Source organism: Ursus americanus, chromosome 21, assembly GCF_024610735.1.
Source record: "Ursus americanus isolate L20-20 chromosome 21, mUrsAme1.1.p, whole genome shotgun sequence".
NCBI classification, from domain to species: Eukaryota; Metazoa; Chordata; class Mammalia; order Carnivora; family Ursidae; genus Ursus; species Ursus americanus.
The window spans coordinates 51,046,677-51,069,668 of NC_142147.1; the positions used below are offsets into that span (position 1 = coordinate 51,046,677).

Sequence of the window (22,992 nt, forward strand, 5' to 3'; positions counted from 1 at the left end):
CGGAGGTCAGTGGGAACATGGCCTGGAAGCCATGATGGAGAGGATCCCCTACATCTATTTGTTCAGGGCTAACTATGTCAAGTGCCATTTTAAGCCTTTTGTGTGGTTCTTTCCGTGAACACAAGAGGATAGTACTATTAGATTTAGGATGAAGGACCTCAAGCATGCATGCCATCTGTGCAGTCTCCACCAGCCAGGAATTGGGATGGGAAGGGTACACAGTGTGAGCAAGGTCATGTTTTCTGCCACCATGGGACCTATGTTCTGGCCGGGGAGACAGATCCGTAACCTGACCCACTGTATTAGTTACAAATGCTTTGGGCTGCAGTGAACAGGAGAAGTGATCGCGAGCATACGCATGAGAGGTTAATTTTCCTCATTAGAGGGAGCGGGAGGGGGAAGGGGGCTGCTGGCTTTGTTCAGAGGTTCAGAGACTGCTGTTGCTGAAGTCTCTCCGAGTCTCTGGTTTTTTCCTCATAGTCACAAGATGGAGGCCACAGCTCCAGGCATCGTGTATGAATTTGAGGCAGGAGGTCAAAACTTTCTTAGCCTGGTAGATTTCCGCCTGCATCTGACTGTCTAGAGTATGTTACATGGGCACTTGTGGCTGCAAGAGAGGCTGAGTATAGACATGTAGGGGAATATAGTTCAGTCTTAAAGAGGAAGTAAATTCTGACAGCGCTGCAACATGGATCGGTCTTGACATTATGCTAAGTGAAATAAGTCACAAAAAGATCAGTGTGTGATTCTGCTTACATGAGATAGTGTTCCAAGTCCTCAAGGTTTATCCGGAAGTGGAATTGCTGGATCGTATTTTTTCTGTTTTTAATTTTTTGGGAACTGCCTAACTTCTCCACAGCGGCTGTACCATTGTACATTCCCACCAACAGTACATGAAGGTTCCAATTTCTCCACAGCCTTGCCAACACTCATTTTCTGTGTATTTTTAAATAGTAGCCATCCTGATGGGTGTGGATACATGCTTAAAATTCTTTTTTTTTTTTTTTTTTTAAGATTTTTCTTTATTGGGACACCTGGGTGGCTCAGTCGGTTGAGCACCTGCCTTGGCTCAGGTCATGATCCCAGGGTCCTGGGATGGAGTCCCTGCATCGCATCGGGCTCTCTGCTCAGCAGGGAGCCTGCTTCCTTCTGTCGCCTCTGCTTGCCACTCCCCCTACTTGTGCACTCTCTCTTAAATAAATAAAATCCTTTTTTTTTTAAAGATTTTATTTGTCAGAGAGAGAGAGCGTGTGTGCATGTGCACGCTTGTGCGTCCACAGGAGGGGCAGAGAGAGAGGCACGAGCAGACTCCATGCTGAGCAGGGAGCCCATTGCAGGGCTGATCCCAGGACCCTGAGAGCATGACCTGAGCCAAAGTCAGACACTTGACTGACTGAGCTACCCAGGCGCCCTTAAAATTCTTTAAAAACATTTTTTTAAAATTTATTTCTTATTTGAGAGAGAGACTGGGGGAGGGGCAAAGGGAGAGAGAAAACCTCAAGCCAACCGCGCTGAGTGCGGAGCCCAATGTGGAGTGTGATCTCACCACCCTGAGATCATGACCCGAGCCAAAATCAATAGTCGGTCACTCAACCAATGTACGCACCCCAAATTAAAAAAAAAAAAATTATTTAATCTCTACACCCAATATGGGGCTCGAACTCACAACCCTGAGATCCAGAGTCATGGGCTCCTTTGTCTGAGGAGGGACCCCCTAAAATTCTTAATTCAAGAAAGAATCAAAGGCACCTGGCTGGTTAGGTCAGTGGAGCAGGTGATTCTTGATCTTGGGGTTGTGAGTTTGAGCCCCATGTTGGGTATAGAGATTACTTAAAAATAAAAATCTTAAAAAAAAAAAAAAAAAAAGAACCAAAGGGTGTATTTGAATATATCGTTAAGATACTGATTTGATTTATCAATGACCAAGTAACCGAGGCTTTAATAAGATAGAAGATCGATTTCCTCATATAAATATCCAAGCTGGTCTCCTGAGGTTGTTCATGGACCCAGGTGCTACTGTCTTGTTGCTCGCACAGCTCCCAGCTCAGTGGTCCTCAAAACTGTCTATCAGCATCCCCTGGAGGGTTTTTTGAAACACAGATTGCTGGGCCCAAAGCCCGGGAGTTTCTGATTCAGCAAGTCTTGGATGGACCTGAGAATCTGCCTTTCTCACAAACTCCCAGGTGACACTGCTGCTGCTAGTCTGGGGACCACACTTCGGAAACCATTATTCTGAGGTGTGTCCTCCTTCATCTCGGTTGAAGCAAAGTCACCACCACCACCACCTTATTACAACAAGCAGGAAGGGGGACAGAGATATCATTGGAGAGCAAGCCACCTCCTTTTAAGGACTTGAGCTGGGAGTTTCCCACATCTTTTCTGGGCCTTTCCTTTGAGGAGAGCTTAGTCACATGGTCACAGCTACCTGCAAGGGAGCCTGGGAAGTGTAGTCTCCAGATGGGCGGCCATTTTCGCAGCCACAACCTAGGTGGTCCTATTACCGTAAAAAGAAGGGAAAAACTAACTTTAGGGAGTATGATCAATAAAATAAAACTGGAAGGCTCAGCAAGCAAGGGTCAGGAATGCAGTGTTGTCTGCCTCAGGGTCCCCAAGACCTTTTCGGGTGATTTGCAAGATTGAAACTATTTTCATAATACTACTAAAATGTTATTTGCCACCTCCCCGTCCCCCCAGTCTAGAGTTTTCCTGAGGTTATGTGATGTGTGATGACATCATTACTCAGAGCTAATCAGTATGTGCTTATATATTTCTGTGATTTAAAAGTTTTGCAATTTTAATTGCTAAATTTGTAAATATGGATAGATACAACCATGCAAACAAAAGTTCTTTGGGTTGCTGATATTTATTTAAGAGTGTAAAGGGGTCCCGAGACCAAAAAGGTTGAGAACTGCTGTATTAAGATTTATTTCCACTTACATTCAAATCTTGAATCTTTGGGCCCCAAGTGTTACGAACTGGGGCTGAAATCCCATGTGGGGGCTGACCAGTCCTTAGAGCTGCTCCCAGGCAAGTTTTTCCAAAACATCTTTACTTGGGACAATGCTGAAATTTGCCTGAGCCTTGTGCATCTGGAAAACAGCAACGGTTAAGAAAGCCTCGTTAGACGTTTCCATTTCAGGAACGGGCTTACTGGAAAGAAGCACTGTCCTCATGACTCAGAGAAGACCCACGGATGACCCCGCTGTTCACCCAAGACAGGACCACACACAGACCCTTCAAATTCCCCACCCTCAAAAAAGGGCACTAGGGGGGACTCATAAGTGATTTGCTGAACTGTTTTGTCCGCATTGATCTATCAGAACAAAATGCTTGTTAACTAAACCTAGGTTGAGTTGCTCCCCACACTCCCCTGAATCTGGAACTTTGGTCCGTCCTCAGCCTGAGCCCTCTTCCACCTTGCCATAATCCTAGTAAAGTCTCTCCTTACCAGGTCTGAATTTTGTTTTACTAAAGTGAATTCACATAGTATAAAATTGACCATTTTAAAGCAAATGATTCACTGACATTTAGTACAGAGTGTTGTGCGACCACCACCTCTGTCTAGTTCCAGAACATTCCCGTCACTCCATGCCCATCGGGCAGTTACTTCACATGCCCCTCACCATTTGTTTTTACTTGACACTTGCAAATTGTGAACTGGAGGAGTGAATTAAATTGTTTACCCTTGATGGTTTTAGTCTTTGGAGTCAACAGTGGGTTGAATAATGGCCCCCCAAAAGATATGCCCATGTCCTAACTAACCCCTGGGAGTCTATGAATGTGACTGTATTTGCAAAAAAAAAAAAAAAAAAAAACACAAATATGGGCTCCAAATCAAATGGCAAATGTCCTTATCAGAGACAGAAGACAGATACCATTAGAGAGGAGGGAGGAGAGACCATGTGACCACAGAGGAAGAGACTGGGGTGATGCATTCATACCCCCAGGGACGCCTGGAGCCACCAGAAACTGCAAGAGGCAAGCAAGGATCTTCCCCTAGAGCCTTTGGACAAAGGAGTCCTGCCGACTGCTTGACTGCAGACTTCTGGCCTCCAGGACCCGGAGAGGAGAATTTTCTGTTGCTTTAAGTGACTAAGTTTGTGGTACTTTGTTTCCGAAGCCCTAGGAAATGCATACAGGACCCCAGTTTATTGTGGTGAGGTTCTTTTAGATGTCCCACTTGCATGACCCTAGACTTTTCATTATCTTCCCTCTCTTGGCACGGAGCAGAGCAAGATAAAAAAAATAAGAAGAAAAAGAGGAAGAGTAGGAAAAATACAACTCTGAGAAGCTGTGTCTGTAACTGAGACTTCTGGGGATGTCCCTCCACCCTGGGTACTCACAGCTGGGGGTCAGGGGCCCTCAGAGCTGGAACTTAGTTTGAAGCCCTTCTGAGCGGTGGTTGCTACTTGGCAGGAAACAATGCAAATGTCAGGGTCCAAGTTCAAGTTCACCCGGAGCACCCAAGGCCCTGGTGGCAAAGCATTTTGGGGCTAACTCCTGTCTCAGGTTCTGACGTTCCTCTGGACTTTGGCCTGAGCAGTCCCTGCCAGCTGCTGCCCAGGGGACCATGTTCATATTTCCCCTGTTGCCTTTACACATAGTTAAGTGGGGCAGTTTGCGTGAAGGATGGAGAAGAGACACGGGCTGTATTTCCACCTCAGTTTCCTTTTGTTACATACGAAGACTTGCACTTTTAGGCCTGAGCTTTGCATTGTCAGTAATTTACATTGTACATTACAGGAAAACAGCAGGCAGGTGCAGCTCACTCAGGTCTGAAGCAGAGAAAGGACTAAATTAAGTTTTACCCAACAGTGAAATTGGGAGTATTCAGTGATTTTTCTCCTCCAGAAGTGAGCCAGAGGCTGGCACTGCAAAACCGAGCTGTGTGGCCTTAAACAGTTGTCTCTGCCTCTCTGAGCCCAGGTTCCTTATCTGGAAGGCAGGGATGGCAAGCAGGGACCTTAGAGCCAGCACAGCATGGAGAGAGAATACCCTGAGTTTGGAAGGAGTTGGGCCTGGGCTCTAACCTTTGTTCCATCATAAACTTTCTGTGTGAGCTGGGGAAAAAATGGGGCAGCGGGGTACCCGTTATAGAGTCCACAAATTGATAGAAGAGATTCTGATCAGCGTTTAGACATAGGATCAGAGTAAAAAATATCATCCCATACAGGGTGGCATTTCCTTAAACTATGTTAATGTGAAATGATTTCTGACTGTGCATCACGGTCAGAAATGTCTGGAAGCCACTGGGAGACGGCCCCCATCCTCGCGTTGATTTCCAGATCACAGCCGGGAACACTCCGGAGAGCATTTCCCTTTCAGACGCAATCCCGTCTCACCCAGAGCAAACCTTTCTGGTCTCCGGGTGGCGCTGTGTTGGCGGAACTCGGCCGCCAGGTGGCGCGCATGCCCCGCCACGAGCGGATTCTGCTCCATCCGACCATCGAGGCCCAGGTTTCTTCCTGGTCCCGTGTCAACGGGAGGATCTCGTTTGCTGGCGATGGACACCCTGGCCAGGAATACAGCTCCTCGAGCAGAGTGCGGCGGGAGGGCTCTGGCAGTTGGAAGGGATGCAGATGTCCTGAGCCCCACGCCTGCCTTCATTCTGCAATGTTCATCCAGTGCCTCTCTTTGCTCCAGAGTCGCAGCTCCTAGAGTTTGCATTCCATTGGGGAGCACAGACAAGAACCCACAGTCACAACCCCACCAGTACAGGGACGCCTAGGGCTTAGAGACAAGTGTGGTGCAGGACAGCCCAGGGTGCTGGACAGCCCATCCCGCCGCCCCCCCCCCCCACCAACTGGCTGTGTGACCTTGGGCAGCTTGCTTAGCGTCTCTGTGCCTGTTTTCTCTGCTATAAAATGGGAGAATAACACCCACAGCACAGGCTTGTCGTGGGCACGAAACGAGTTAATTATTTGTAAAGCACTTAGAAAGGGCTTGGTATGTTTGTAAACCAATTGTTACAAATTCCCATTTGTAAGAGAAACTGAGGACCGAAGCAGGGTAATGAATCGCCAAAGTCCCATTTCTAAGCTCTAGGAGGATCCCTGAGTTGGGTTCGGTGATTCTGACTCCCAGCCCAGAGGCTTTTCCTCTGCATTACACTTGCAGGGGTAAAAACCCAGCTCCCTTTGCATGGTGGAGGGCAGGCAGATCCCAGAGTGAAATCCTCCAGCAGAGACCAGGGCCCAGCCACACTCGGGCCAGTAGTGGAGTCACTCGTGGAACCAGAGCAAGACCCTGTGTCTGGGTCAGTGGAACAGCTCCACAAGTAAACAAATCCTTTTCATATAATGAACTACATCCTGACTGTAATAAGAGCATGGAGGAAAAGTGAAGTGAGCTGGCCAGTAGCGGTCCTGGAGACGCCCTGCCTCTTCAGGACGGAATTGTGATGAATTCTGAAGCAAGGTTGGGCGTGGCATCAGCCCTCGCTCCAGAGACGGGAGCTAACGCGGCCGGAACGCACCGGCCAATTGCATGAACAGGTACCCTGAGTGCTCTGTCTTTTGCATCTGTGGCTCTGTGGTCTTGCCCTGAACGTACAACCATGACTTCACACAGAGTTCCCGATGACCATCTGACCAAGCATACTGGGTCCCCCACCCCCGCTCCCCTCCGTTCATGTCCTCCCAGGAGCCTCAGAATGTGAGTTATTTGGAAATAGAGTCATTGCAGACGTAATTGGTTCAGATGAGGTCCTTCCTCGGTAGGGGGCGTGAGGAACCCAATATGACAGGTGGATTTGCAAGAAGAAAAAGAAACAGAGATAGACATGCAGGGAGACGCACCATGTGAAGACAGAGTCAGGGAGGGCAGGGATGACATCGCGAGCCAGGCGTGGCTGGCCGCCACCAGAGGCTGGAAAAGGTGAGGGAGGATCCTTCCCTGTAGCGCCTTCGGAGAGAACACAGCCCCGTCCACCCCGTGATTTCAGACTCGCAGCTTCCAGAACTGTGAGAGGATACCCTTCTATTGATTGAACCCCCCACAGTGGGTGGTGCTTAGCAAGAATTTGTAGGAACAGAGACGTACTGGAAAAGGGAAAACGAGCTCTTGAGATCCTGGCCAGGCAGTGCTCTTCTCTTGTGGGACAGAAACAATCTCACAGGGGCGCCCGGGGGGCTCAGTCAATTAAGGATCTGACTTCAGCTCAGGTCATGATCCTGGGGTCCTGGGATTGGCCCTGCATTGGTCTCCCTGTTCAGCTTCTCCCTCTCTCACTCTCTGCGCCCCCCCCCCCCATCATGCTCCTTCTCTCACTCTTTCTTTCAAATGAATAAATAAAATCTTAAAAAAACAACAACAATCCAATCTCATAGGACACAAACATCAGTCAAGGGCACTCTTTGGTCCTAATAGGGTAAGACAAAAAAAAAAAAAAGCCCATTTCACAATTTTCTCTAAATGCAGACAACAGGGGCACCTGGGTGGCACAGCGGTTAAGCGCCTGCCTTCGGCTCAGGGCGTGATCCCGGCGTTATGGGATCGAGCCCCACATCAGGTTCCTCTGCTATGAGCCTGCTTCTTCCTCTCCCACTCCCCCTGCTTGTGTTCCCTCTCTCGTTGCCTGTCTCTATCTCTGTCAAATAAATAAATAAAATCTTTAAAAAAATAAATAAATGCAGACAACAAACAAGGTCACAGTACAAACCCTGAACGTACCAAACATCCCTCTCTCCTGACTAATAGGAGCGACCTTTGCTTCTTGAATGTAATCACTTCTCACTCTCTCTGGCTGGTGTGGATGGACCGCCCAGGAGGGAGAGGGGCTGTCTGTTTCATAGGCCCCTGTGAAGTCAGGCAGTGTCGTTGGAGAACAGATAACTCATCCTACCTCCTTGCCTATTTTATTTTATTTTTTTTATTTTTTAAAAGATTTTATTGATCTATTTTTGAGAGACAGAGAGAGAATGAGCAGGTGGTAGGGGCAGAGGGTGAAGGAGAAACAGACTCCCCGCTGAGCAGGGAGCACAACTCGGGGCTCGATCTCAGGACCCTGGGATCATGACCTGAGCTGAAGGTAGACGCTTAACCGACTGAGCCACCCAGGCGCCCCTCCTTCCCTATTTTAAAGGGTCCCGGATAGGGGCGCCTGGGTGGCACAGCGGTTAAGCGTCTGCCTTCGGCTCAGGGCGTGATCCCGGCGTTATGGGATCGAGCCCCACATCAGGCTCCTCTGCTATGAGCCTGCTTCTTCCTCTCCCACTCCCCCTGCTTGTGTTCCCTCTCTCGCTGGCTGTCTCTATCTCTGTCGAATAAATAAATAAAATCTTTAAAAAAAAAAAAATAAAGGGTCCCGGATAGAGGGGGGAATACCTGCCCACCCCTCATCATTGAAATGGGTGTTGCCGTTTGTGGTAGGCTGAATAATGCCCCCCACAGATACCCAGGTCCTAATCCCCAGAACCCCAGAATAAATAAATGTTAATTTTTAGACGACAAAAAGGACATTGCCAATGGGGTTAAGCATTCCGATTTTAGTATATGTGCTGCCGAAGCGAGCACGGGGTTAAGCATTCCGAAGTAGGGAGATTATCCTGGGTGATCCAAGTGGGCCCCAAATGTAACTCCAAACATTGTTTTTTAAAAATTCAATTAGCCGGGGCGCCTGGGTAGCGCAGTGGTTAAGCATCTGCCTTCAGCTCAGGGCGTGATCCCAGCGTTCTGGGTTCGAGCCCCACATCAGGCTCCTCCACTAAGAGCCTGCTTCTTCCTCTCCCACTCCCCTTGCTTGTGTTCCCCCTCTCTCGCTGGCTGTCTCTCTCTGTCAAATAAATAAATAAAATCTTTAAAAAAAATTCAATTAGCCAACATATAGTACATCATTAGTTTTAGAGGTAGTGTTCAATGATTCATCAGTTGCATATAACACCCAGTGCCCATTACAACACGTGCCCTCCTTAATGCCCATCACCCAACTCCAAACATTCTTATAAGAGGGAAGCAAAGGGAGATTGGGACACAGAAGCGAAAGCCAGGGGACAGAAAAGCAGCTCAAAGCGGAGTCCGAGAGAGAAGATGCCACACAGCTGGCTTTGAAAATGGAGGAAGGGGCTGCAAGGCACGGAATGCAGTTCTAGAAGCTGGAAAAGGCCAGGAGATAGACCCGCCCCTGGAGCCTCTCAAGGGAGAGGGGGGTTCAACTTAAACGTAGAGGCTAAAACAAGACAAACGTATTCTCTTACAGTTCTGGAGTCCAAAGGTCCAAAGCGAACCTCACGAGCTAAAGTCAAGGCGTCGGCAGGGTTGGTTCCTTCTGGGGGTTCTAGGGCGAATCCGTTCCTTGCTTCCTGAAGTTCCCGGTGGCCGCCAGCATTCCTGGCCCCATGGTGTCACTACAGCCTCTTCCGTTGTTACCTATCCTCCTGTCTATTCTGCCGTCAGATCTCCCTCTGCCTCCTTCTTACAAACTTAGGATTACACTTAGGTTCCCCCGGATCATCTCTCCGTCCCATGACCTTTAACGTAATGATACCTGCAGAGTCCCCTTTGCCCTGCAAGCTCACATATTCACAGGCTCTGGGGGGTAGAGTGAGGACATCTTTGGGGGCCACTGTTGCCTTCTCGAATCTTCCGCCTGGGATATGGCATTTTCTCTGGTTCTGTTTGTGGGAGGGGAGAGAAAGAAACACTCTCTCAGCCCCATCCCTTCGCTACCCCCTCCATCTCTCCGCGGGGCCATGGCCCATCTCGTAGTCCTAGATGTCCAGCCCCTGTACCTGTTCTGAGCCTCCCCCGCCTCAGCGTCCGCGAACCACAGCCAGGACCGTGGGAGGAGTTTAGGGAAGTCACGTGCTGACCTTGCACCTGACCCTAGCGGATGTACTTGAGCTCAGCAGGTGAATTCACTTTCATGCCCTGACCCCACCTGGGGCAGCTCCGGTACTCCAGGGTTCAAGGGCTGTGAGGGGCGCAGGATTCGGCTCTCCTGGCCCAGCTCAGCCTTACAGACATGTTCGGGTGCAGAGATACCCCTTCCAAGACTGGAAGAAAGGAGTCTTGTGTGCAGAACAAGTCAGAGGCTGGGGGGCAGCCACTTCTGAGTCTCCCCTGATGAGTGAGAAGGCTCTGCAGGACCACTTGGCATTTTCACTGTTAGAAGCACAATTTTCCTGCTTTTTAAAACACTTTAAGGGGGCTCCTGTTGCTCTGGAAATAATGACCCAAATCCCCAATATGGTACCAAAGATATACATGGTCTCTCTCAATATTAGCTTTTGAGGCTGGTTTCAAATACCCAGCATGGGGCACCTGGGTGGTTCAGTCGGTTGGGCATCTGCCTTTGGCTCAGGTCATGATCCCGGGGTCCTGAGATCAAGCCCCCGCATTGGGCTCCCTGTTCAGCAGGGAGTCTGCTTCTCCCTCTGACCATCCTCCTTGCTCATTCCCTCCCCCCCCAAATAATAAATTTTAAAAAATCAAATACTGAGCATGTGTGCATAGATATACACACAAATAAGTCTCCTCACCCCCTACAGACACATGAATAGAAAACACACTCAGAGACACAGACCTGCACACCCACAGGCAGCTACACAGATACGGACACACACATACATATAAAGCAGACACGCAAGACTGACACATACACACACTTGCACGCACACACATTTGGGTGTCATTCCTTGTGAGTCCCGGGAGGTTCTCCACCCTCCTGTTTCTCTCAGGAAGGGTGGCCTCTGTATCCACGCAACTGGACCCCGGTTGTCAGGCCAAGGAGACCCAGAGGCAATGATGTCTGCTGAAGAAGAGAAGGAATTAGGGCTTCTCTCTTCCCCTGGACACTGCCTGGCATTGGGTGACTCCTCAGTCCTCAGCACCCACAACGTGTCAATGCTGTGTGGGCCTGGGTCCCTGGAGTCCTGCCGGGGGCTCACCCCCTCCCCTCATTCTTTCTGGTCATCTACTGGAAAAGCAAGGAACCGCTTACTTGATTTGAAAGAAGGGAAATTTGAGGCGCCCTTCTTGCAATTCTGCAGAAATTGAAAAACGGACTTAAACCCAGACAAGGCAGAGTGACTGAGTTGGAGACAGAGGTCCCGGTGTCCCCGATCCGCAGAGCCGCCCCTCCAGGGCTGCTGTCTACAGGGCCCAGGTCGGGTTGTGGACGATATTGTAGCAATGGCAACGGGAGGGATGGGCAGGGAACACAATGACCTTCTATCCACATGCCAGGGGGTGGGGATGCGCTCTGCTGCTGCTGTGTGGGGTCTCTGTGGCACCTCCTGGGACCTTTTAGTTAAAAGGGACAAGTCGCCTCGTGTTTGAGAGACAAGTGGTTGAGAAGTTAAGTGAGGAACCGTTTACCATGCAAAGGAACTGAAGCTTTCTCTGTGCGGTTTCGGATTGGGCTTGTCCCCTGTGTGAACTCAGTCACAGAACCTGTCCCCTAGTCAGCAGCTTCCCGGCGAGGGCAGGCTCCGCGCCCGGGCTCGCTGAGAGCAGAGCGCCGCGGGGCCACCAGGGGGCGCGCCGAGCCGGGGTCTGCGGACCTGCGGAGCCAGGACGCGGGGCACCGCCTCCCCCTGGCTTCCTGCACCCTGAAGGAGGGAGACAGTCTGTTCTGGGGGTCCCCAACACCACCCTGAGGTTCGATGATTCACTAGAAAGACCTGAAGAACAAGACCTATTGTTTTAAGCCACCTAGCTTGTGCTACTTACAATAGGGACAGTCGCATAGACGCGGAGCTCCCCCCACACCCCCCGCCACCATGGCTGACTTGTTCAGATTTTAGCCCCACCAGGGGGCAGACAGATCCAGTGCCTATCTGCTGTGGCCCAAGGCCCCCAGATAAACTAAGGCGCTCTTACCAGGCAGGACATTCCAAGAGCTCAGGGGTCCCTACGCCAGACCCCTCCAGGAGCCCAGGCAAAGGCCAGGCCAGTCTTTGCTTCAGGCTAATTCTTTACTACATGCATAGCTAGGAAGCTGAGGAGTTGGGTCGCACAGAAGCACAGTGGCCCCGGGTATGTCTTTGATTCCAATGTTGTCCCAGCTCTTCAAGAGAGAGACGCTCATCGATCATCGACCCAGCCCCTGCACAGTGGTGACCACACTCCCCTGGTCCAGCTTCTCACCAGAACCGGCTACGTAATTTGTGGGGCCCCTGTAACAAAAAGCAGGAAAAAGCTTTTTCCTTTCTTCCAGGGACTCTCTCTCTTGACCTGCAGTATGGTTTGGGTTTTGTCTTCTTTACACTAAAAAAAAAAAAAAAAAAAAAAAAAAAAAAAGCGGTTAAAAAACCCGTAAGATAAAATTTACCATTTTATTTATTTATTTATTTTTAAAGATTTTATTTATTTATTTGAGAGAGAGAGAACAAGCGGGGAGAGAGACAAAGGGAGAAGGACAGTGGGAGAGGGAGAAACAGGTTCCCTGATCTGCAGGGAGCCCCGTGAGGCTCCATCTCAGGACCCTGAGATCATGACCTGAGCCAAAGGCAGATGCTTAACTGACTGAGCCACCCACGTGTCCCTAAAATTTACCATTTTAATGTATACAGTATCCAGTTCCAGAACTTTTCCATCACCCCAGAAGGAGACCCCACACCTGTTAGTAGTCACTCCCCACTCTCCCCTCCCCCAACCCCTGGGAACCACTAATCTACCTCCGTCTCCGTGGATTTGTCTCTTCCGGGCATTTCATACACATGGAGTCTTATAGTATGTGGCCTTTTGTGTCTGGCTCCTTTCACTTAGCACCATTTTTTGAGGTTTATCCATGTCATAGCATGTGTTGGTAGGCGGCAGATTTTTTTTTTTTTTTAAAGATTTTATTTATTTATTTGACAGAGATAGAGACAGCCAGCGAGAGAGGGAACACAAGCAGGGGGAGTGGGAGAGGAAGAAGCAGGCTCATAGCAGAGGAGCCTGATGTGGGGCTCGATCCCATTACGCCGGGATCATGCCCTGAGCTGAAGGCAGACGCTTAACCCCTGTGCCACCCAGGCGCCCCTGTTTTTTTTTTTGAAGATTTTATTTATGTATTCGAGAGAGAGAATGAGCAGGGGGTAGGGGCTGAGGGAGAAACAGACGCCTTGCTGAGCAGGGAGCCCGACATGGGGCTCAATCCCAGGACCCTGGGATCATGACCTGAGCCGAAGGCAGATGCTTCACCGGCTGAGCCCCCCAGGCGCCCTGGTAGGCGGCAGTTTGAATAAGCAAAGGGAACTTACACACGGGGTTTGTCTTGGGCCACAGCAAGAGCTGTGGATCCTGGCACCTGCCCTCCAAATCTTAAAAGTTTATATACAGGGATGCCTTCACGGGGCTCGGTCACCTATACGGTGCAGGTTCTCAAGGCTGTGTGTCCTTGGAGCAGCCTCTGGGAGCAGGAAAGGCACGTAGAACCCATATTCCAAGGACGGGGGAGGGGGTGAGGAGCCTTCAGTGGCCTGGGTCCAGCTCACAGGTCAACTGGTGGTCCCATCTTCTCGATGACCTTCCCCAACAGCTAGTTAATGTCCAATCCCTTAGACCCTCACAGGTGTCTGGGGGTCCCTCCTCTCAACCTAGCAAGGCTCACACCCTCTCTGTGCCTGGGTGGAACGTGGGGGTGGGAGTGGGGTTGAGAATCTGCCCTGGGGATGGGGGATAGGGGGAGGTGGGGGGTGGGGGAGGCTTGTGATCCAAGGTTCCAATTTCCCCCTCCGGTGCGCCTCATCCCATTAGGCTTCACTTACAAAACACAAATTCAAATCTAGGGACGCTTGGGCAGCTCAGTCGGTCAAGCATCCGATTCTTGATCTCAGCTCAGGTCTTGATCTCAGGGTTGTGAGTTCAAGCCCCAAGTCCTTAAAAAAAAAATTCTTAAAAAAAAAGAAATAAAATCATTAAGGATTTCAAGGTGGCAACCTCAGAGCACCATACCCCAAGTGTGAGGCCCTTCTGAGTGCGGGGACCCTGGGTCCCCCCCTGCCTGCTTCTCACTGTGGAGCTGGGAGCTTGTGTGGACTGCAGACTCAGCCCCAAGGCTGGCGGGGAAGCTGAGTGCCCTTGGGGAGCCAGAGGGCGTTGGGTTTGGGGGGGTCACATGAGGTGTGATGCCTGAGGGCAGGAGTCAGGCAGTCCAGTTCTTCTCTTTGTCCCCTGTAGGGAGTAGATGTTTCCCCGGTGAATGAAAGAAAGAATGAATGAATGATGAATGAATCCTGCCCCCAGCACCTCACCTGGAGCCCTTACTCAATATTCCTCATGAAAGCCCCACCGCTGGGGCTGCCCACCCCCGAGGCCGGCCGATACTGGGCTCCTGCTGGTGTAGGGCAAGTCCTGTGTCCTTTCTACTTTGCTTCTTTCATCTGCGAAAGGAGAAGTTGGAAGAAGGGATTTGTCAGGACTTCTGTGGTTCCCTTCCTGAGGTTCCTCTTCCGTGGATGGTCACTACCCTCTTCTTCCCCCAAGAAGCTTCCTGTTGGAGCTTCCTTCTGGGACAGAAAGGCGCGTCTAGAAGCCAGGCTGAGGACAGCCCCGGGGACCGTGGAAATGCTGCTGCTGCTGCTGCCGCCCCTGCTGTGGGCCGGTGAGCGGGCTGAGGGCCCGGGGTGGGGGTGGTGCGGGTCCTGACGTGGTTGCCGAGCCTCCGTGTCCCCGCAGGGTCCCTGCAGGAGGATCCAGGGTTCGAGCTCCGAGTGCAGGACTCGGTGACGGTGCAGGAGGGTCTGTGCGTTCACGTGCCCTGCTCCTTCTCCTACCCCCGGGCTGGCGGGAACAACTCTACACCCACTTACGGCTCCTGGTTCCAGACAAAGGATAATCCCAAAGCGGACGTTCTCGTGGCCACAAACAACCCAGCCAAAGGAACAAAGAGGAAGACCAGATTTCCATTCCACCTTCTCGGAGACCCTGGGGCCGGCAACTGCTCCCTGAGCATCACAGACGCCCAGAGGAGACACGGTGGAAACTATTACTTTCTCCTGGACAGGGGCCTCATGAGACACAGTTACAAAAGGAACAGGCTCACTGTGACTGTGAGAGGTAGGGAAGGTCCCCAAGGGTCAATCACGGGGCAGGGGGCATGTCCTCCAAGGCAGAAATGGACCCTTTGCAGCTCATCTTTAATGGGGAGAATGAAGCATGGTCCTTTCAGGGCTGGGGTGAATCCGACCTGTTTCAGAGACACACATGGGGGTCCCCTCTGGGGTCTGGCCTCTCCTTCTCTCCTCTCCAGCACTGACACAGACCCCGGATATCCGGGTCAAGGAACCGCTGGAGTCTGGCTGCCCCAGCCACCTGACATGCTCTGTGCCTGGGGCCTGTGATAAGGCAACGCCCCTCACCATCTCCTGGACAGGGGCTGCCCTCAGAGCCCCAGGGCTGGACCTGGAGGCCTCTAACTCCTCAGAGATCCTGCTCACCCCCCGCCTGCAGGACCACGGCACCAACCTCACCTGTCGGGTGACCTTCCCCAGGGCTGGCGTGAACACGGAGAGGACCATTACGCTCAACGTCTCCTGTGCGTGCAGGGCCTGGACCCGGGTGCCTGTGGGGCGGGGGCTGCAGGGAGGACACAGGGCTTATCTGTGTCAATTCCCATTCCTGTGTCTCCTCGGGGTGGGTGGCAGGGAGAAGGGCCAGCTCCGACCCCATTCGTTACTGTCTCTCTGTCCCAGATGCCCCACAGAACCTGAGCATTGGTATCTCCCGACGAAACTGCACAGGTAGGTCGGAGGGCCCCCTCCCTAAGACTGGATGGGAGCAGATTCCCTGACAGCAGAGCCTGGGGCTCGAAGCCAAGCTGGGAGGGCCAGGGAGACACACAGGGACAGCAGAGTCGGGAAGCCCCCCTTCACTGTGTGACAGGTGATCTTTGCTTACCATTCATTATATGCAAAGACTATTTGTCACATGCATGCAAATTATGAAGAATCAGCATCCAATGAACACCCTGGTACTCACCATCCAGGTTAAGAAATAGAACAGGGGCGCCTGACTGGCTCGATCTTAGGGTCATGAGTTCGAGTCCTGCACTGGGTGTAGAGCCTACTTAAAAGAAAAAGAACAGCAATCCCACCTTTGGAACACCCTAAATGCTCCTTCCCAATTTCAGCCCCTCCGTCTGGCCTCAGGAAAAGCCATGACATTGGACGCTCTGTTACCATCCTTTCTCTATATTTTGTTTTACTTTATCTTTGATGAAGGTATAATTGATGAATAAATTGTATATATTTAAAGTGTACAACGTGATGATTCGTATATGTAGAGTCAATATGCGTTTACACTGCTAAAGGAGGCGCACAGTCCAGTTAATTAACACGTCCACGTATCTTCTATTTTCTTATAATTTTCCTAAATACGTGCCTGGCTTCTTCCACTTGGCATGATGTGATCCAGGTTCACCCCTGTTGGAGTGCGGGTCAGTGCTTCACTCCTTGTCAGGCTGAACATTATCCCGTTGTACGGAGAGACCACCATCCATCCACCCGTCTGTCCTCGGATGGACATTTGGGTCGTTTCCACCTTGTGGCTCCTGTCAACGGCACTGCTCTGAACATTTCCCTACAAGGATCTGCTGGACTCACTGCTTCCAGATCTTTCTAGGATCTACTCCTGGGAGTGGATTTGTGGGGTCAGAGCCCCCTTGATTTTTCTGATGTGGTACCACCTCGTGTTCTTGACGTTCATCCGTGTCGTAGCTGTAATTTCTGCCCCTCCTTGTCCGTAGGTATTACATGTTAATTTCACGTTCCACTCCTTTTTTTTTTTTTAAGATTTTTATTTATTTATTTGACAGAGAGAGAGAGAGAGCACAAGTAGGGGAGCAGGAGAGCGAGAAGCAGGCTCCCCGCTGAGCAGGGAGCCCAGTGCGGGGCTCTACCCTAGGACCCTGGGATCATGACCTGGGATCATGACCTGAGCTGAAGGCAGATGCTTAATGACTGAGCCACCCAGACGCCCCTCACGTTCCACTCTTGAGTTGTCTGGATTTCATGATGCTGCTGCTTGGAACATTCCCCCTGTGAACAGAAGAGCATTTCTCTAGGCCGTACCTCACAAGCCCTGTTGAGCACACAGATGTCTCAGCAATCTGTGACAATGCCGATGTGACTCAGGAGGCCGGAGGGGACTCTGGTTCTGCATTTCTAACCGGCTCCTGGAGGGTGCCAGCGCTCCGAGGAGTGGGACTGTAAATTATATGCCCAGGAGCAAAACTGTGGGTGGGGGTCTCAGGGGTGTATATTTTCAATGCTCCTGGAAGAGGCTAGCATTGAATCGCTCTGGAAGGCCGCCCAAGACACTGGCAATAAACGCTGCATTTGACGGGAGGGATTTGTCGCCTGTGGAGTCAGCATGGAAGGCAGGCTTCGCTCTGAGCTCCCCTTCCTCCTTTGTGAATTCTGGAATGCACAGTGTGGATGCCCTACTTATCTTAAGACAAGGGCGGGGGAGGGAAGGAGGGGAAGAGGGAGAGGTCACATCCTGAAGAGCTTTGAAGGGCTTGAATTTTGGATCCTTGAGAGAGGAGTGTTCAGTAGTTCGGGACAGAGAGGGAGAAGTGTAGTTAAGAGTGCTCGCCTCGGGAGGAGGGGGCGCTGGGTGGCTCAGTCAGTTGGGCATCTGCCTTCGGCTCAGGTCATGACCTCAGAGTCCTGGGATCCCTGGGCATCGGGCTCCCTGCTCAGCGGGCAGTCTGCTTCTCCCTCTCCTGCTCCCTCTGCTTGTGCACCTGCACTCTGTCAATAAATAAAATCTTAAAAAAAAAAAAAAAAGAGCACTGGCCTAGGAAAAACCAGTGTCCATCAACGGATGGATAAACACATGCAGTCTGTCGTCGTGATGAACACGATTCTGCACGAGCAGGAGCGAAGCCCCGGCAGGCGCCACAAGGCAGGAGAACCTTGGAAATGTCCTGCCACCCAACAGAAGCCAGACACAAAAGCCCATGTGGCTCATGATTCTATTTACAGGCAATGTCCAGAAGAGACCAGATCCATAGGGACAGAAAGTAGGTTAGGGGTTGCCAGGGCCTGGGGGTTGGGGGGGTGGGAGAAAGGGGGGAGGCAGCTGGTGGGGGTGATGAAGATGTTCTAAAACTGAATGTGGTGATGGTTACCCCATGACTCTCTGTAAGTGGTGTGTAAATGGAATTGTCTGGTATGTGAATTACATCACCACAAAGCTGCTTACAAAAGCACTTGTGGAGATCCCTTCCCAACTTAGGAGAAATGGAGAGAAGAAATAGGACCAGGGCTTCAGAGCTTCCGGCCAGGACTCCGCTCGCGCACTCTCGCTCTCTCTCTCTCTCTCTCTCCCCCTAGAACTGAAACACCTGGGGAATGGCTCATCTCTTCCAGTCCTGGAAGGGGAATCTCTGCTCCTGGTCTGTGCTGCTGACAGCAACCCTCCCGCCACACTGAGCTGGGCCCAGGGGAGCCGGACTCTGGGCCCCTCCCAGCCCTGGAAGCCGGGGTTCCTGGAGCTGCCCCGAGTGGAGCTGGGCCACGAAAGCAGATTCACCTGCCAAGCTCAGAACTCGCTGGGCTCTCAGCACGTCTCCCTGCATCTCTCTGTGGTCTGTGAGTGTGGGGACCCCTGGGGGAGAGGCTGCCTGGGCCTGGGGAGAAGAGGCACCACTGACCCTTCTCCTCCCTCCCGCAGACCCCCCGCGGCTCCTCCCCCCCTCCTGCTCCTGGGAGGGTGAGGGGCTGCACTGCAACTGCTCCTCCCAAGCCCAGCCCGCCCCCACCCTGCGCTGGCGGCTGCGGGAGGGACTGCTGGAGGGGAACCACAGCAATGCCTCCTGGACCGTCACCTCTAGCTCTGCGGGGCCCTGGGCCAACAGCTCCCTGAGCCTCAGCGGGCCGCTGGGCTCCGGCCTCAGACTCAGCTGTGAGGCCTGGAATGTGCATGGGAAACAGAGCATGGTGGTCCTGCTGCTGCCAGGTCTGGGGGCTGTCGGGAGGGAGTCTGGGTCCTAGAGAAAACGGTCTGGGGGTGGGGCTGGGGCCTGGAGGGGAAGGGGTGAGAGAGAGGAAGGGTGGGGGGCAGAGTCCTGGTTTTCTGCTGGTTGGGAGCTGAAGAACATGAGAGCCCGAGTTCCTTGGGAGGAGAGGGCACCAGGGTCCTGGGGCTCGAGGGGACTCACCCAAAACCCCACTCACCCACAGGGAAGCCGGAGTTTGGGGGAGGATTCGTTCTAGGGGCTGTCGGGGGAGCTGGTGTCGCTGGCCTGTTCAGTCTCTGCCCCTGCCTCGTCTTCTTCATGTGAGTGTTGCCCGTGGGAGAAAGGGCAAGTGCGTGGGGCAGCAGGGGTCCGAGTCCTGGGGTCCCGGGCAGCCCCAGCCGGAGGAACCTGGATGATGCCCCGGCCATGAGACTTGGGGATCCTGGCCATGCCCATTCTCACGAGTCGCCAGGCTCGGTACATTCCCTCCTGTCAGCCTCTTAAGCAGGGGCGGTAGTGAGTCAGCCGAGCTGCTGACAGATCCTGGCCTCCCCCTCAGGGTAAAGATCTTCAGGAAGCAGAAACCCGGCGGGAAGGATGCCACCTGCACGTTGGGTCCCCTCTCCTGGGTGAGTGATGAGCCCTCTGTCCGTCAGGATGCCATGTGGCCACCACCCCAGGATGGCCACAGCCACAACCCTCTAGATGACTTTGGTTGTCATGCCCCAAACAGGCTTTTGTTCCCCGGTCCCCGTGAACTCAGTCACCCAGGCCAGTGACCTCCCGTCTGCCAGGGCCTGGCATGGGGCAGCTATTCCAGAAGGTGCCAGACACCGGGGCCAGAGAGACCTGGGTGTTAATCTCGGCCCTGTCAACAACTCAGCGTGTGATTTTTGGGGTATTTACTTAGCCTCAGTTTCTCCACCTGATAAATGGGGATAATTGTGTCTCCCTAATGGCTTGTGAGGAATCTAGGAGCCTGGCAATTGATTATCAAGGGCGAGGCATTATTATTCTCAAATACTTACTGCATGAATGAACGGGGGCACACCCAATGTTTGCGGAATGAATAGATGAAAGACTAAGCGCTCAGTTTCCAGGTTTGCTGGCTATCTGCCAGCTCCCATTATCCTAACTGGACCTCCTTCTTTCCCCTCCATTCAGGGTTACCAGCATGAGTACCCGTTAGGCACGCCCCTAGCCTGCCTGCCCCCAGCCCTGGCCGCTCCCACCTTGGAGGAGGAGCAGGACCTTCATTACGCCTCCCTCACCTTCCACGGGCTGAGGCCCTGGAAGCCTCAGGACCTGAAGGGCCCCAGCACGACCGAGTACTCAGAGATCAAGATCTGCAAGCGATGACCACTGGCTCCAGCGAGCTCCCGTGACCTCTGGGTAGAGGGCCCAGGGTTTCTCAAGAAGGGAGACATCGGGGGACAATTCCTGAGAGAATAGTTTTCCATGGAAACGGGTTGCCAACTAGTGAGTGGGAATCCCACTGGTGTGGTGATGGGCAGAACGGGGCTCAAATCTCAGCCGGTCACCAATTACAAGGCCAAGTTCGAGCAAGTCGCTTTACTTCCCAGTCTCCCCCTCTGTAAAAGTGGACGCAGTAAACCTGACTCACAGGGTTGCTGTGGGGCGTCAGGGTGGCGATGAAGATGAAGGATCCAACAGGGGTGCAGGTCAGAGAGCACCCTGCCCCAGCTCCCGCCCCTTCCCAGGGCAGCCTACCTGGTATAAGGGTCTGCTCTGACGGGGACCACTCTGTAGGGCTGTTCTAGCTCCGGAGGCCACCCCCCGCCGCCCCCCGGGGCAGAGGCCGCAGTTCTCCCTCTGCCCCAGCTGCCTCCTCCTTCCCTCCACAAGGAGGATCCCTGACCCCCAGGGCCCTTCCTCAGGAACACTCTCAGCCTGCTTCCTGGGAACCCAACTTGTGTATTTTCACCACACAGAAAATCAGTTACGGGTTTCCTGAAATAAACGACAGGTTATCTAAATTATATACCTTCTTCTTTATATGTGCCAGATGTCTTGGTTCCCTTCAACGGTGTCTTCTTTTTGTAGAATTGGCTTATGAAATTCCTTGCAGTGACGGTCTGTGGTCCGTTTACATTGTAATATCGTGTTAACCTTAAAATAAAAACGGCCAGCTACTTCACCAGCAAAAAATGGATTTTGGGGGGGAATCAAACAGCTGTGGGGGAAAAAAAAAAAAGCTGTCCTCAAAACTGTAGGTAAGCCTGAGGAAAAGACAGAGGAAGGCCTTTACGAAGAAAAGGAGCGCACGGGGAGGGGCGGGAATAAAAGAGCCAGGCTTCCTCGCGCTGGGATAGCAGAGTAGTGACCCCGTCCACTATCAAGTCCGTGTAAGGTCAAGGCTGTCTCTTTCAGTTGGGTCTGCAATCGACTATGCGTGGTAGGGCATGCGAGCGCTCCCCGCCGAAACCGCCCACATCATTTCAGCGCGGTTTCTTGTTATTAATTTTCACTGTAGTATTTGCAGTGGTCACATACAATTTATTTATTCTTTCCTTTGAATGTCCATTTACTTTTTCTCCCCATTGTGTCCATTAATGAGAAAACATGCTCAACCTCAGCATCGTGATCCAATAGAGTGTCAAGGGGCGCCTGGCTGGGTCAGTCGGTGGAGTGAGTGACTCTTGAACTCGGGTTCGTGGGTTCGAGCCCCACATTGGGTGTAGAGATTACTTAAAAATAAAATTCTTTAAACAAAATTTTGATGTGTCAAATTCCATCTTTCACGGCACCATTTGCTTTGCCCTTCTTCAGGATTACGCTGCGTCTCCTGATCAACGACTTTTAAAAACAGTGCCTACCCACAAAATAGGAGCATTGTTCTCATTTCTTATTCTTTTCTTCAACACTGTACAGGATGATTCCATCTGTTCCCATGCTGGTATTTAGTGACGTTCATGTAAAAGAATAAAATTCTTTAGGGATTAAAATCCTTTTGGAAAGGTCATCATGGAAATGCTGCAGTAACTATCCACTTCAAATCAGAAATTCTCTTTCTGTTCTAAGTAATGTCTCCTTTAAGAATAGCTTTGACAGGGGCGCCTGGGTGGCTCAGTCCGGGAAGCATCTGCCTTCGGCTCAGGTCATGATCTCCGGATCCTGAGTTGAAGCCCATTGTTGGGCTCTCTGCTGAGCAGGGAATCTGCTTCTCCCTCTCCCTCTGTGCTCACTTGCTCTCTCTCTTGCTCTCTCTCAAATACATAAATAAAATCGTAAAAAAAAAAAAAAGAATAGCCTTGACATGTAAAGAGATAAATTTTTCATCAATTATTTCTTTAACATATTCAGGAAGTTTTTGTTTTGTTTTGTTTTTTGTTTTTTAAGATTTATTTACTTATTTGAGAGAAAGAATGAATGGGACGGGCAGAGGGAGAGGGAGAGAGAATCTCAAGCAGACTCTACCAAATGCAGACCCTGACCTGGGGCACCATCTTGTCACCCCGACATCACAACTTTAGCCGAAATCAAGAGTTGGATGCTTAACTGACTGCGCCACCCAGGTGTCCCAAGAAGTTCCTGTAAACACAGAGCATTTAACACTGTTTTCTGTTCTTTCAATCTGCATAATTCTATTGCTAAACAGATACTGGAAGTTGTAAGTAAAAAAATAAAATAGTCTTCCCAACATGGATTACTTTATTTATTTTTAAAAAGATTTTATTTTAATTTTTTGAAAAGATTTTATATTTAAGTAATCTCTACACCCAGCATGGGGCTTGAACTCACAACCCCGAGATGAAGAGTCGCACGTTCCACCAACTGAGCCAGCCAGGCATCCCCATGGCTTATTTTAAAAATCAAGAATTTGGGCAGCCTTTCTTCAGAATTAAAATATAATCTCAGCACTTAAACACCCTGAGGATTTTCCCAACTTTATTCATTAAAGAGAGCCACTGGGGGGTTTGAATGAGAGAGAATTGAAAAATACTGCATGGCAACAAATCACAAGTTCTTTCATCCCTCAGTTGCAACAGCACAAAGAGTAAGTAAGAGAACAATTTCCTGACACTTACTTCAGCGCCAGTAGAAGAGCCAGCAAGGCTGTTTGAGCAGCATCCTGTAGAAAG

At 51.3% G+C, this 22,992-nt stretch overlaps 1 protein-coding gene across 1 annotated transcript; it reads left to right on the top strand.

Annotated features, from left to right (window-relative positions):
* The first annotated feature begins 14,411 nt into the window (after positions 1 to 14,411).
* SIGLEC11 (sialic acid binding Ig like lectin 11) lies at positions 14,412 to 21,607 on the top strand. Its single transcript, XM_045772285.2, has 9 exons — positions 14,412 to 14,527; positions 14,602 to 14,982; positions 15,176 to 15,460; positions 15,618 to 15,665; positions 18,264 to 18,521; positions 18,604 to 18,888; positions 19,113 to 19,209; positions 19,449 to 19,518; positions 20,054 to 21,607. Exons 1-9 carry the CDS (start codon positions 14,491 to 14,493, stop codon positions 20,246 to 20,248), a joined length of 1,656 nt encoding a protein of 551 aa, XP_045628241.2. The 5' UTR covers positions 14,412 to 14,490; the 3' UTR covers positions 20,249 to 21,607.
* Positions 21,608 to 22,992: the final 1,385 nt, after the last annotated feature.

Excerpts from the sequence above, each read along its gene's own strand:
- SIGLEC11 (XM_045772285.2), top strand. The coding sequence starts at position 14,491 with ATGCTGCTGCTGCTGCTGCCGCCCCTGCTGTGGGCCG. Across the intron at positions 19,210-19,448 it reads CCCTGCCTCGTCTTCTTCAT|GGTAAAGATCTTCAGGAAGC; the intron begins GTGAGTGTTGCC and ends CCTCCCCCTCAG. Across the intron at positions 19,519-20,053 it reads CGTTGGGTCCCCTCTCCTGG|GGTTACCAGCATGAGTACCC; the intron begins GTGAGTGATGAG and ends CCCTCCATTCAG.